The sequence below is a fragment of the Micromesistius poutassou genome, assembly GCF_964030765.1.
Source record: "Micromesistius poutassou genome assembly, chromosome: 14".
In the NCBI taxonomy this organism is placed as follows: Eukaryota; Metazoa; Chordata; class Actinopteri; order Gadiformes; family Gadidae; genus Micromesistius; species Micromesistius poutassou.
The window spans coordinates 14,799,042-14,814,041 of record NC_140284.1 but is presented as its reverse complement, the minus strand read 5'-3'; the positions used below and the strand labels follow the sequence as shown (position 1 = coordinate 14,814,041).

Genomic DNA, 15,000 nt, shown 5'->3' with positions numbered 1-15,000 from the left:
AATCATTTTGTCAAGGCATAGACACTTGAGTTGAAACCTATTAGATGTTAAATCAACGGCAACCCAAGATGACTGCAGCTCGCGTCCCCCACGACACCACACAGATTAGAATGGAGGGAATCTACAAATCCACCCAGGTAAAGATCTTTAAAGACATCACGACAATGATGGCCAAACCCAAACCGTCTCTGAAGTCATTGTTTGAGTGCAGTGCATCAACCGCTTTTATGAACGTGTCCATATGCATTTAGCATCGCCTCCCCTCTGGCGTAGCGGACACACCCAATGATGTTCTGTGATGGCACAAAGCGACAGAAGCATCCTCTTTACTGTACAATGAACCCCCGGTTTCATATCAAATCAACGGGCTGGAGAGAACAGCACAATAACGGACATTGTTTCCTGGTCGAGTTCAGAGACAGAGCAGAGACAGAATAAGACCGGTACCCGGGAATCACTCCCAGTTAGTACAAAGGGATTTCTGAAGAAATAATAATTGTTGTTTACATTCTGTCAAATCAAACCAAAGCTTGATAACTATTGGCGACTGCGGAGGTCCTAACACTACACTATGATCTCAAGCTGCGGAGCGCTGTGATGCTGGAGAGGGGGGGAACAGCACAGCGCCATCAAAACTCCTCGTCGGCATGTTGTCGCGCGCTAACTTCTAATGTACACCCTGTGTTTCCATACGGGCCAGTGTGCATCAACTCCACGTTCTGTCGGCTCATGGGATGCCAATGATGTTGATCGAGTGTGTGTGTGTGTGTGTATTATGTGTGTGGTGTGCGTGTGTGTGGTGTGCATGTGTGTGTGTGTGTGTGTGCATGCGTGTGTGTGTGTGTGTGTGTGTGTGTTCCTCAGGTACTCTCCTCACTGGGGCAGGGCTTTCAGGATGGCGTTCACCTCCTCGGCCACGGCCGTCAGGGCGAACTCAAACTGGTCCTGTGGACACAAAACCTCCAGTGAACTTTATTTATATCGGCTGGCATCACCGTTACAAAGGGATGTACACGGCCAAAATGAAGACACGTGTACTTCCAAGAACTAGTACTTCCATGAGGAATCCCCCAAAACAATAGAGAAACGAGGGCCACACAAGGTCTGAGGGTGCACTCACACTAGGCCGTCTGCACCGTGCTCGAGTATATTCGCCCCCTAAAGTCTAGATGGTTTGGCTAGTGTGAGCACGCCATCCGTACTCAAGTACAGTTCAACTCTGTGGCCTCAGTACAGGGCCGTTTCAAGGAACGGCCCTGTACTGACACTTTATATAAATAAAAAATATATAACATTTGCAACAAAAAAAAACACCACCGTACCATAAAATCCAATATACATAAAGTGCACAATAACTAAATCCAACATACTTAAACACACATACATACTTACATACATACATACATACACACACTCACATTAACATTTTTCAGTTCTCACAAAGTGAGAAAATAAAACACTGCCATCTTATGCAGAAAAAGGATACATTGTTCACAAAGAACCTATAAAGAGTGCAGGTTGTGTAGTAATTAAAAAATCCAAGTACACACACACACACACACACACACATAAGAGTGGCGGTTTTAGGCACACGTGATTTTAGGCACGGGCAAAGCGGGCAGCCGCCTGGGGCGGCATTATTCCATGACACATGGGGGCGGCACGAGCACACAAGAAAAAACTAAATCATCCGCGCCGCAAAGCGGTTTTCTATAATCTATCATATTACTGTGTGGGGAATTGGCATATTGGCGCCCCCTCTGGGTGCAGGCGTCCCTGCTTGCTGAGGAGGTGCCGTCACAGAAGCTGTGTGAGAAGGGGAAAGGGGAGGGGGCGCGGGGGACAGTTCACCTCTGCGTCTCCCAAATGGAACAGACAAGGGGGGGAACAGGGGATCCACTGTTAGCGCGGATTGAAATCCTTATTGAAGCCTGCAGGGTTATGTGATGAACATACGGAGGAACGCGGTCGCGGAGCTGCCCTGCCCCGACATTGCATGAGACGTTAAACTCAGCTAGAATCGCCGCCCACCACGTCCACCATCATCCAAAATTTTATGTCAACAGTCCAAAAATAGTCAGAAAGCCTCCTCTTCCTTTCTCTTCTTTCTTTTCTGGCTTCCTGATGCATAATTCCGCTTCATGATGACTGCCGAGGTTTTGTATTTTGCCGGCAGCAGAGATCACAAACCTGGCTGGCTGGCTGCTGTCAGCGACTACTGAGAGGGGCCCCCTTGAGGGGGATCCCGATAACAGTGTCATTGCACTTTACTGCATTGACTATCAAAGGGACACTCCCACAGTTTGTCGTTGCATTTTATTCATAACCAGTCGTTGTCTTGGGGCCCCAGGCCAGCTCGGGGCCCCAAGCAATTGCTTGGTTTGTTTGCCTTCTCGCGACGGGCCTGCCTCAGTACACTCCGGAGAGGTGTGCTCAGGCCACGGTACAGATGCTAATGAGCCGACACGCGCACACGCACGGATACGCAACCTATATGTACAAGAGGCAACCGTACTCAGGCCCAGTTGAGATTGCCTAGTGTGAGCACAGGCCAGCGGCACAGTGGGGGGGGGGGGGGGCAATCGTACTGGAGTACGGTACAGGGGGACACTTTGCCCGGTGTGAGTGCGCCCTGAGAGGAAGAGGAGGCTGGTGGGAGGACGTCCGCCTGTTGGTCGTACCTTGGTGCGGACAAGCTCCGGCCTCTGGTCTCTGATGTGCTCCAACGTGGCTGCGATGTCGATCTCCTTCACTCCTGGTGACAGAACATCACAAACAACAGCTGGGTGTGTCAGCGCTGTGGGGTCCAGCAGGGGGCTCCTCTACGGGGGCTGGCCGTGTGGACGCTGGCACTCACCTTTGGCCATGCGGTTCAGCACCATGTCGATGAGGATGTACGCGCCGGTCCTCTCCGTGCCGCCGCTGTGGTCGGGGAGAGACGCGTGCAGAAGGACACAAACGTTTCAAGCGCACGTCTCGGGGCCACGCTCCGCAGTAACCAGCAGTGTGTGTGTGGCGCGGTGGAGTGACTTTGACTACTTTAGTATGAAATAAGATTGCATTTGTATTTTTATGTTGTTGCATATTCAACATGTCTCCTGCTCAAGATTTGAAGCCTAGGAGCAAACAATGATTGAAAATGCAGGACGTCATTTTTAAACGTTATGTGGCGTTAACGCGGCTAAAATATATCAGCCGAACTTCAAAGCAAAGTCCTACTAGCCAGCCCCCCCAGGGGGGAGACAGCCCCTCCCTATAGGCTGCTATATAACTATGTAGCTATAGGCTGCTATGTAGCTATAGGCTGCTATGGAGCTATAGGCTGCTATGTAGCTATGTAGCTATATAGCTATAGGCTGCTATGTAGCTATATAGCTATAGGCTGCTATGTAGCTATAGGCTGCTATGTAGCTATGTAGCTATAGGCTGCTATGTAGCTCTAGGCTGCTATGTAGCTATAGGCTGCTATGTAGCTATATAGCTATAGGCTGCTATGTAGCTATAGGCTGCTATTTAGCTATATAGCTATAGGCTGCTATGTAGCTATAGGCAGCTATGTAGCTATAGGTTTCTATGTAGCTATATAGCTATAAGCTGAAATGTAGCTATAGGCTGCTATGTAGCTATATAGCTATAGGCTTCTATGTAGCTATATAGCTATAGGCTGCTATGTAGTTATAGGCTGCTATGTAGCTATAGGCTGCTATGTAGCTCTATGCTGCTATGTAGCTATAGGCTGCTATGTAGCTATGTAGCTATAGGCTGCTATGGAGCTATAGGCTGCTATGTAGCTCTAGGCTGCTATGTAGCTATAGGCTGCTATGTAGCTATAGGCTGCTATGTAGCTATAGGCTGCTATGTAGCTATGTAGCTATAGGCTGCTATGTAGAGGACGGATCAACTGTACCTGCAGTGAACGATGATGGGACAGGAGCGACCTCGGTAGCACTTGTTGACCTTTCTGAAGAACAACACACAAGGTCAAGAAAGGAGCTGGGGCCCCCGGGGGCCCAGAGACACAACATACAAACATCCATTTAAACTCTCAAACTCAAACCCCATCCCTGCTCCTCACTCCTCACACATCCACCTGGATCTGCTAGGAGACTATAGAGCTACAGAGACAGAACAGAAGAGTGTACATCTGCTAGGAGACTATAGAGCTTACAGAGACAGAACAGAAGAGAGTACATCTGCTAGGAGACTATAGAGCTACAGAGACAGAACAGAAGAGTGTACACATCTACTAGGGGACTATAGAGCTATAGAGACAGAACAGCAGAGTGTACATCTGCTAGGAGACTATATAGCTATGGAGACAGAACAGCAGAGTGTACATCCAGTATAGGAGTAGAAACAGGAGGAGAGGGTCCAGGGCAGACCTACACACCGGACACACACACCACACCAGCGGCATCTGGTTTCTTAGTGAAGGTGGAATAGGAGCCATTGATATGAGGGCCTGCGTATTGACTACATGAGAACACGTAAACATGAATGAAGGACAATAGACAGAGCGTGAATGGAAGAGGACATGATGAAACAGAGGAAGAGAAGAGAAGACTGATCAGTGAGGGGAGGACGACAGACAGGAGGAGGAGGAGGAGGAGGAGGAGGAGGAGGAGGAGGAGTAGAGCCATTGTTCTCTGTCCTTCTGCAGTAGCCAGTCACACCTGCCAATGCTCATTTTTGTGACTATGCAACTGGAGCCAGAGTACTAGCTGCAAACCACAAAAATGACACTGAGAGATGTGCAGATATAAAGCCACCGACCTACGCACTTTCAGACAGAACGGGAGCCAGAGGGCTGTGGGGGAGGTGACCCAGAGACACATGGAGATGGAGTGTTGTATATGGCTGGATATACATGTACATCATACAATACAGGAAATGGTGGATTGTATAATGCATCGTCGTTATGGCACAGGTCACACCGCCCCTGTGTTTGTCTGTCCCTTTGTCTTTCAGTCAGTCGCTCTGTCTTTCTCTCCATGTGTCTGCCTGTCTGCCTGCTGTACTTTGGTCTTGAGTCTTTCTGCCTGTCTGTCTGTGTGTCTGTCTGTCCTGCTGTCCTTTGCCCTCCTGTCTGTGTGCCTGTCTGTCCTGCTGTCCTTTGCCCTCCTGTCTGTGTGCCTGTCTGTCCTGCTGTCCTTTGCCCTCCTGTCTGTGTGCCTGTCTGTCTGTCCTGCTGTCCTTTGCCCTCCTGTCTGTGTGGTACCTGCGGAAGTCGAGCAGGGGTCGTGTGGAGGTGGGGATGCCGTCGGCGGGCCAGCTGAGCAGGTGGAACTGGGTGAGGGTCCGGGTCTCCTGGGTCTGCACGTTCTTCAGGTAGAAGCTCCGCACCAGGAAGTCCTTACACCAGATGTGCTCCGACACCAGGTTCACCTGGAGGGGGGGGGGGGTGCACAGGTATGAGCAGCCGCACTAGTGCATACTATACAGCTATAGGCCGCTATATAACTATATAGCTATAGGCCGCTATGTAGCTATATAGCTATCGGCCGCTATGTAGCTATATAGCTATAGGCCGCTATGTAGCTATATAGCTATAGGCCGCTATGTAGCTATATAGCTATCGGCCGCTATGTAGCTATATAGCTATAGGTTGCTCTAAAGCTAACGGCTGCTATATAGCTATAGGCCGCTAAATAGCTTTAGGCTGCTATGTAGCTATATAGCTATAGGTTGCTATGTAGCTATATGGCTATAGGTTGCTATAAAGCTAATGGCTGCTATATAGCTATAGGCCGCTATATGGCTATAGGCTGCTATGTAGCTATATAGCTATAGCTGCTATACGGCTGCTATATAGCTATAGGCTGCTATGTAGCTATAGGCTGCTATATAGCTATAGGCTGCTATGTAGCTATGTAGCTATAGGCTGCTATGTAGCTATAGGCTGCTATACGGCTGCTATGTAGCTATAGGCTGCTATGTAGCTATAGGCTGCTATAGGCTGCTATAGGTTGCTATGTAGCTATAGGCTGCTATAGGCTGCTATGTAGCTATAGGCTGCTATGTAGCTATAGGCTGCTATATAGCTATAGGCTGCTATGTAGCTATAGGCTGCTATATAGCTATAGGCTGCTATGTAGCTATAGGCTGCTATAGGCTGCTATAGACTGCTATGTTGCTATAGACTGCTATAGGCTGCTATGTAGCTATAGGCTGCTATAGGCTGCTATGTAGCTATAGGCTATACTGTACTCTTTACACCTGTTCCTCACGTAGAGCTGCTACGCCGTGTGGACTCAACATTGTTTGTGGTTTGCTTTACAGTAACTAAAGCGTAAAGACAACAGGACGGGCACTAGAGCGACCCTCGGGGTGTTGACTCCTTTATGTCCAGGGTCAGGAGCGTCAGACCCCCTTCACCGCTGCCTCTGACCAGGCCTCGGCGGGGGGGCCATGCAGTCCTCCTGTGTGTAGCTCACGGGGGGGGGTAACTCGTAGATGTGGCGCTCACACTGCTGTGTGTGTGTGTGTGTGTGTGTGTGTGTGTACCTCGTAGATGTGGTAGAGGGAGGAGCCTTCGTCGGGCCAGTAGCGCTCACACTGCTTCTCTCCGTCCTCCACCAGCGCCGTCATCATCACTATGACCGTACAGCCGTTCTCCCACACCATCTACACACACACACACACACGCACACACACACACACACGCACACACGCACGCACACGCACACACACACACACACACACACATGCACACACACACACACACACATGCACACACACACGCACACACACGCGTATCCTCATCACTATGACCGTGAGGCTGTCCCATCCTACCATCTACAGGCATTATTATATTATCATCACTGGTTCATAAACGTCCCAAATGTCATTCATTCTCATGGTCGGTCAAAGCGTGCAGAGACGGACATGGAGACACTGTCCGTAGCCCTGTCTCCTTCTGCAGGCCTGACTGCTGCTGTACATGTCCCATAATACATAACAAATACATATAAACCACAATCACACACACACATGCTCACATACGCACACACACACACACACACACACACACACACACACACACACAGGGCGACGTAGGGTGGCGTGTGGCTCAGGGGAGGTTGCAAGTTCAAGAGTGTCGAGGTGTCTCTGAGCAAGACACCTAACCCTAACTGCTCCCGACGAGCTGTCTGTCGCCTTGTTGGGCGGCAGACAGCTCGTCACCGGTGTGTGAACGTGTGTATGAACGGGTGAATGTTAGGCAATATTGTACAGCGCTTTGAGTGACCACTGGTTAAAAAAGCGCTGTATAGATGCGGGCCATTTACCATTTACACACACACACGCACACACATGCACACACGCAGTTACTGGCCCACAGTGAACCCCTGTAGTGGTGCAGACCTGCCAGAAGTCTGCGATGGTGTGGGGCAGCGGGCCCTGCGTGGCGATGTAGGCGGGCAGCCGGGGGTCGTGGTCGATCTGGGGGAGGGAGAACATGCATTCATCATCCATTGATTATTAATAATGGGATTAAGAAAGTGTTTCATGGCTTATTATCGTGACATATGTCGGGCCAGTGATGCTCGGGCCAGTGAGTGTGTGAAAGGGAAAGTGTGTGAAACCTCTCCACACCATAGTTTAAGGACGCTGTTACTATTGTGTTACTGTTGATGCAGCTTTATAAAATGGATAGTTCCAGTCCTTAATTCTTATTGGCTGAAGCCATTTCAAAAAATACAGAAAATACCTAACCTACACCTTTGACCACATAACAATTCGTCTTTATTATGAGTGCACCACCAATCTCAAAGTATGCCAGTCTGTGTTGCTTGACAACCATTTTGCTGTCTTGAGGAACAATATAGCTTGGTGGAAGAACAATTATTTGTTTTCAATAAATGATCGTACATGATGTTGCTGTGGGTTTATTTTGAGACATCGTACTAGGTAGTCTATAGCAACCTTTTTGTGACTGCTTACATCCTTTAATTTGTTACCCACGACCCTGACTACACTAAATAATGGTGAATCTACTGGCTTATTGTTGAATTCTTACTGTTGTACCAGTGTTGATGTAGTTTCAGAACGGTCTTGCTGTTGTACCAGTGTTGATGTAGTTTCAGAACGGTCTTATTGATGTTCATTTATTTGAGGAAAGTCTTACTATTATACTGGCGTTAATGTAATCTTCCTTAGTTGGGTTCACTTCCATCTTCAGCTTCACTCGAGAGTGGTCATCTAGAAAGAAAAACAATGAATGAATGTATCAACCAATCAACCAATGAAAAAGCTGTGTTTGAACGTTTATCAAGCCTCTTCTCCATTTGTTAATACACAATGTAAAACATCTCAAGGAAACGTTTGAAATCGATAAAGCGTGTGGGACCCAGGCCCACAGATAGACGTGTGCCTTTATAAATAATCGGACTACTATCATGGGAAGGCAGAAGCAGAAGCTCTGCTCTACGCCGTTCTCAGCTGTACCCACAGGGCAGGGAGTCGGCGTGGCGGTTCTTCTCCATGTTGCTGGGCCTCTGGGCCAGCGCCACGGAGCAGGGCTCTGCCTGGTAGGAGCACAGTGCCTCCCACTCCTTCTGCAGACGGTCCTTGTTCCTCAGGTGGTCCTCCATGTAGGCCTGGGCGGACGGACGGACACACTGAGTCTAGTGCTGCTGTGTAACGCTCAAGATGTCTGGGGTCAATTAAAGAAACTCAACACTTATTCTCACATCAAGCACGTCAAAGACCTCCAAAGACAACTGGCTGTTCACTACACGTCAACGACTAGCAGGTGTATGCGGGGAGAATCTAATAAATACCGCTAGTGTAGAATGGGTAACATATAGTAGTGAGTACATTACTCTGTATTAGAAACGCAAACAGAGAATGTTAGTATGCAGGTCCTCACTGGTGACCCTCCACACCACACGCTGCAGCGGACCACCAGGGGGTCCGGGGGCCAATGTGTTTTTTTCGTAGGCGGAATCCGGAAGAATCATGAATATTAATGAGGGGATAGCCATAGATTATCGTGATTACTATCACGTTGGTTTAAATCCCTGATCCAATCCAAAAAGGCTAAAATCCGTGACGTGACCGCAGGGTAGGTAACTTAAATTGTAATGTATATTAAACTAACGCTAGTCAAATGCATTTCTCTCATAGGGTTAGGGGTAGGGTTATGGTTAGGGTTAGGGTTAGGTTTACGGTTATGGTTATGGTTAGGGTTACGGTTAGGGTTAGGGTTAGGTTTACGGTTATGGTTAGGGTTAGGGTTAGGGGTAGGGTTAGGGTTAGGGTTAGGGGTAGGGTTAGAGTTAGGGTTAGGGTTAGGGTTAGGGGGGGCTCACCAGGATCATGTGGCCCGTGGAGATGTCCATGTTGGACTGGGCGGGCTCCTCGCTCCAGGAGGGCGTGGAGCTGTGGGTGGAGGAGGGGCTGTGCTGGGGCCCGTCGCTGAACTGGGAGGAGACGCTGCTGACGCGCGAGGTGTCGGTCCCGCGGCGGCCGCCTGCCCCGCCCGCCGTCACAGAGCCGCTGGCCAGGCTGCCCCCCCCCGCCCCGCCACCGCTGGCGCCGTCGTGCCGGGACAGGGAGGACTTGGAGGCCATGTGCTGCCGACACAGCTCCTGGGGTCCGGGGGGGACGGGGGGGGGACGGGGGGGGGTGGGGGATTCAAACATTGACATCATGAAGGACTGAGAACTGTACTCTGATCTGATTCATTCATCAGGATCTCTTATATCGCCGATCCAATCCAATCCAATCCAACTTTATTTGTTAAGCCCTTTAAAACAACCACTGTTGACCAAAGTGCTTTACAGAGAATGAGTGAAAGCAGCATCACAAATACAAGACAATAAAAACAGCTCAACAGGACAACATAATTAGTAAGGTGAAATACAATAAAATAATAAAATAAGAAAAGATAAAAGATAAGATAAAAAGATAAGATAAGTTTAAGATAAAAGATAAAAAGAAGTGTCAAAAGCCAAGGAGAAAAGACCGATGGCAACTCTTTTGTTGTATACTGTAGTGCTCATTACTCAATGGTACATCCTACGTATGATCAAACATGAGTGCACTGTGTAGGACTAGGAGAGTACACGATGGCCCTTGTATTTTAATCCTTCTGTACTCTGGATGAACTAATGGCCTTCAGGCTCAAAGCCCACGTTAATCAACTGAGGATCAAGGTGAGTTGTCATGGAGACTTGACTCTGGGTAGTCGCTCCTACCTGGTAGTCAAAGTGTGTTTCAGCTCCGCCCTCCGGCCCAAGGCCAAGCTTCCCATTGGCCAGCTGGTTAGTGTGGTGCCTGAGACAAGCAGCCGCCATGGCCAATACCAGCAGTCCTCCCACCACCGCCATGGAGACCAGTGTGATGACTGTCCCACTGGACCCCTGCGAGACCCGGGTGACCTGAGGGAGACCCCGTACGTCTGTCCTCTGTCAGACACGTGGAGACGGAGGAGGGGTACACCGTTAGCTTCTGTTGGTTCCACTGCTCTCTTACTCGCTACGTCAGGGGTCTCAAAGTGAAGGGTAAGACGTGGTCAAATAAATCAAGCACAGAACATCAAGAATAACATGTCCGTAATGACACGGTCCATGGTCCATGATGAACACAAACAATGCGCGAGGGAACAGCTAATTAGCGAGCGCTAATGGCGACCCTCGAGAAGACAAAGCGTCTTTGTCAGTTTGGATCGTGACCTATCCGCGTAATCATGTATTCATGCATTACACACACGTTCGCACCACGCACAAGCACACACATTCACACGCACCCAACACACACACTCACAAACACACACACACACACACACACACACACACACACACACACACACACACACACACACACACACACACACACACACACAGGTATTCTCTTTGAATGGGTTGAATCATCTTTGTCATCCCTTAACAAAAGAAGTGTGTAGGTGTGAAAGTATGAACAGATTTGATAATGGCATAAATGACGTTTGTGGCTGTTGCCATAGCGCCCAGGGAGCCAGTGGCACCGGAGAAGATGAGGCGCCATAGCAACAAGCAGAACACTGATTGTTATGAGTTGTTGCCATGGTGATATTTTCTGGTCACTTTGCCCCAAGGTGACATGCGCTGATACACTTGAAGAATGGACACACACACACACACACACACACACACACACACACACACACACACACACACCCATGTACACACACATAGACATACACACGCGCACACAAACAAACACAAAAAGACAGACACACAAACACACACACAGACACACCTCTCCAGTCCCCGTCTGTACTATCTTCAGGCTGCTCTCAGACTCCAGGAAGTTCTTCTCTGACACTGTCAAAACAAACATGATCTCCATCAGAACCACAGAGGTGTCGTGAAGCAGACATACACACACAGTCGCATGAAAATACATAGAAAAAGAAATTCAAGAATGAGCCTTTATTCTGTTCTTTCAGATTATAATTAATCAGTCAGTGGTCCTTCCGCTGCACGTCAGGATGGACAACGCCCCTTAACTGTGGTATAATGACCATATACCACAGCCTGTCGTGATCTATTGCTTTTATAAAACCGTTACGTAAGTATGGCGAAATGAAAGTCATAGACACCCTCAATTTTGAAAAAGCGAGAAAGTCGGAAAAGCATTTTTTTTTAACAAATACAAAAAAGTAGTCCCTCCTGACTGACAAAGTGTATGGTGGTTGCTATGCAACACACTGTAGCGTCCTTCATAAAGAAGGCTAGGCTAGAGACGGTAGCTTGGTTCACCGGCCTTCTATCGAGTTCACTCACCGTGTGCCTATTGCTTTACAACATTTCCACCCTCTCCAGCAATCAACATGTTTTTAGGCTTCAGTGAACTATGCTATTGCTTTTATATATAAATAAACAACAGTCAGAGTTAGGCGTGGAGTGATACTGAACTCTGTAAACTGAACGGGCGTCATAGCGTCATAGTGTGTATACGCTCAATATACAACAGTTGGGAACCAATCAGATCGCTAGATTTAAGTCACCCGTTTTATAATTAAGCAATAGATCACGACAGGCTGTGGTATACGGTCATTATACCACAGTTAAGGGGCGTTGTCCGTGCCGACGTGCAGTGGAGGGACGGCGACCCCCTTAATTGTGGTATAATGAACGTATACCACTGACTGAAGTGATCTATTGCTTTTATAAAACGGTTACGTAAGTATGGCGAAATGAAAGTCATAGACACCCTCAATTTTGTAAAAGCTAGAAAGTCGGAAAAGCATTTTAAAAGGAGGAGAATGTCCTTATGGTCCAGACAGAGTGTCTAGATCTGTGTGTGTATTTGTATATCAGTGTGTATATCAGTGTGTATGTTTGTATATCAGTTTATATATCAGTGTGTATATCAGTTTATATATCAGTGTGTATGTTTGTATATCAGTGTATATATCAGTGTGTATGTTTGTACATCAGTGTCTATATCAGTGTGTATGTTTGTATATCAGTGTGTACATCAGTGTATATATCAGTGTGTATATCAGTGGATAATATCAGTTTGTATATCAGTGTGTCAGTGTGTATGTCAGTGTGTGTCAGTGTGTATGTCAGTGTGTATGTCAGTGTGTGTGTCAGTGTGTATATGTCAGTGTGTATATGTCAGTGTGTATGTCAGTGTCTGTGTCAGTGTGTATATGTCAGTGTGTATGTCAGTGTGTATATGTCAGTGTGTATGTCAGTGTGTGTGTCAGTGTGTATATGTCAGTGTGTATGTCAGTGGATACCAGAGACCCACCTGCCTTAGCGGCTACCTCTGCAGCCGTCATGTTCAGGTCGTTCTGGCGGATACGGAACGTCAGAGCAGGCCCCACCACGCTGGAAGCACACACACACACACACACACACACACACACAAGAACGTACGCACACACATACACACACACACACACACACACACACACACACACACATACACAATGATTTTTTTATAGTCAATTTAAAAAAAATGAAATTCCACGTATGCTCCAACACACACACACACACACACACACACACACACACACACACACACACACACACACACACACACACACACACACACACACACACACACACACACTCACACACACACAAGGGTACCTGATGTTGATGAAACTGCTGGTTGCTAGGTGAATTTTATCAGCCAACAGCTCCAATAGCTTGATTCCATCATACAGACTCAGGGGGCTAGAAGCAAACAACAACAACAGCAGCATGATCATCATCTCCATCAGCCACATGTGTGCTGGATGAACTGAATCGTTTGGCAATTCCATCATAAGGTTTTGTAGCGCGTTTCCTTGTCCAACTGAATGCGTTCCTTATATTCAGTAAGGAACACCACGGAGCCATGGAAGAGGCCTTAGCCTCGTGGAATACACTATCCGCCTACCTATATATTTAAGCAATAAATCACGACAGGCTGTGATCTATTGTCATTGACAACGCCCCTTAACTGTGGTATAATGAGAACATTTCACTGACTGAAGTGATCTATTGCTTTTATAAAACAGTTACGTAAGTATGGCGAAATGAAAGTGATAGACACCCTCAATTTTGAAAAAACGGGAAAGTCGGAAAAGCATTTTTTTAACGAATACAAAAAAGTAGTCCCTCCTGGCTGCCTGCAAAGTGTACGGCGGTTGCTATGCAACACACTGTAGCGTCCTTCAGAGAGAAGGCTAGAGACGGTAGCTTGGTTCGCCGGCAATTTAGCCTACTATCGAGTTCACTCACCGTGTGCCTATTGCTTTACAACATTTCCACCCTCTCCAGCAACCAACATATTTTTAGGCTTCAGTGAACTATGCTATTGCTTTTATATATAAATAAAACAACAGTTCAAGTTAGGCGCGGAGTGATACTGAACTCCGTAAACTGAATGGGCGTCATAGCTGTGTGTATACGCTCAATATACAACAGTTGGGAACCAATCAGATCGCTTCATTTAAGCCACCCATTTTATAATTAAATTTATATTTCTATAAAGAAAATCTATACATCTATATATATATATATATATATATATATATATATATATATATATATATATATATATCTGTAAATCTCTCTCTCTCTATATATATATATATAGATATATATATATGTCTATAGATATGTCTTTATATATCTTTATCTATATAGCTCTGTAGATATCTCTCTATATTTATATCTATCTATATGTCTATAGATGTATATAAAGATATATAGAGATGTCTTTATATATCTTTATCTATATGTCTCTGTAGCTCTATATCACTTTTTATATCTCGATATATGTCAATTCTACCCTGGTCCATTGTGTTAGGCTGTGGCACTGAGAGCGGACCTCTGGTTGGTTTATATCTCTATATATGCTCCATTGTGTTAGGCTGTGGTACGGCACTGAGAGCGGACCTCTGGTTGGTGACGATGTAGCCGTACTCCTCCTTGGCTCCGGTCCCCTCGTCCAGCTGCACCCCCTGGTCCCTCAGGCCCTGCCCAGCCTCCGCTGCCCCGGGCTGGGCAGGCGGGCCGGGCGGCACGGGGGGCGCCTGGGCCGGAGCCTTGGCCACAGAGGCGGCGGCGGCGGCGGCGGTGGCGGTGGGAGGGGCCCGGGCGGAGGGAGAAGAGGGGGTGGAGGACCCACTCGGGCCGGGGCCCGCCGCTAAGGGGGCGGCCGGGGGCGGGGCAGCCTTCTCCGGGCCGCTGGGTGCCTTGCCCACCGGCTTCTTCATAAGCTGGGTCTGGGGAGGGAGAGGGGAGTGGTGAGCGCTGGAGCCTCAGGAAGGCCTTCTTGTTGTGAGGCGGTGGTTGAAGGGTGGGGACGCACCTCGGTGAGGGCCAGGAGGTCCGTCTCTAGGGGCTCTGGAGGGGCCAGATGGAGACACGGCCGGCGTCACCACAGAACCACACAAAGGAGACAAGATGTCACATCAGAACATGCTAGGATTTCAACGTTTACATCTAATAATGTAGAATGTTGAATAAGACAATAAACATTCAATAAACCAACACACATGAAAACACAACT

The 15,000-nt window shown here is 47.8% G+C and overlaps 1 protein-coding gene across 1 annotated transcript in view; it reads right to left on the bottom strand.

The window, feature by feature from the left end:
- Positions 1-873: 873 nt before the first annotated feature.
- ptprna (protein tyrosine phosphatase receptor type Na) overlaps positions 874-15,000 on the bottom strand; it is a gene marked incomplete at both ends in the record, with an annotated part of 25,582 nt that continues 11,455 nt past the window's right edge. Inside the window, 16 exons of the mRNA XM_084478229.1 lie at positions 874-945; positions 2,682-2,755; positions 2,858-2,922; positions 3,908-3,961; positions 5,219-5,385; positions 6,505-6,624; positions 7,363-7,440; positions 8,126-8,199; positions 8,450-8,597; positions 9,312-9,590; positions 10,200-10,409; positions 11,242-11,306; positions 12,745-12,824; positions 13,089-13,175; positions 14,385-14,713; positions 14,800-14,834. Coding sequence (XP_084334355.1) covers positions 874-945; positions 2,682-2,755; positions 2,858-2,922; positions 3,908-3,961; positions 5,219-5,385; positions 6,505-6,624; positions 7,363-7,440; positions 8,126-8,199; positions 8,450-8,597; positions 9,312-9,590; positions 10,200-10,409; positions 11,242-11,306; positions 12,745-12,824; positions 13,089-13,175; positions 14,385-14,713; positions 14,800-14,834 — 1,937 coding nt within the window. The remainder of the gene's footprint in view (positions 946-2,681; positions 2,756-2,857; positions 2,923-3,907; positions 3,962-5,218; positions 5,386-6,504; positions 6,625-7,362; positions 7,441-8,125; positions 8,200-8,449; positions 8,598-9,311; positions 9,591-10,199; positions 10,410-11,241; positions 11,307-12,744; positions 12,825-13,088; positions 13,176-14,384; positions 14,714-14,799; positions 14,835-15,000) is intronic.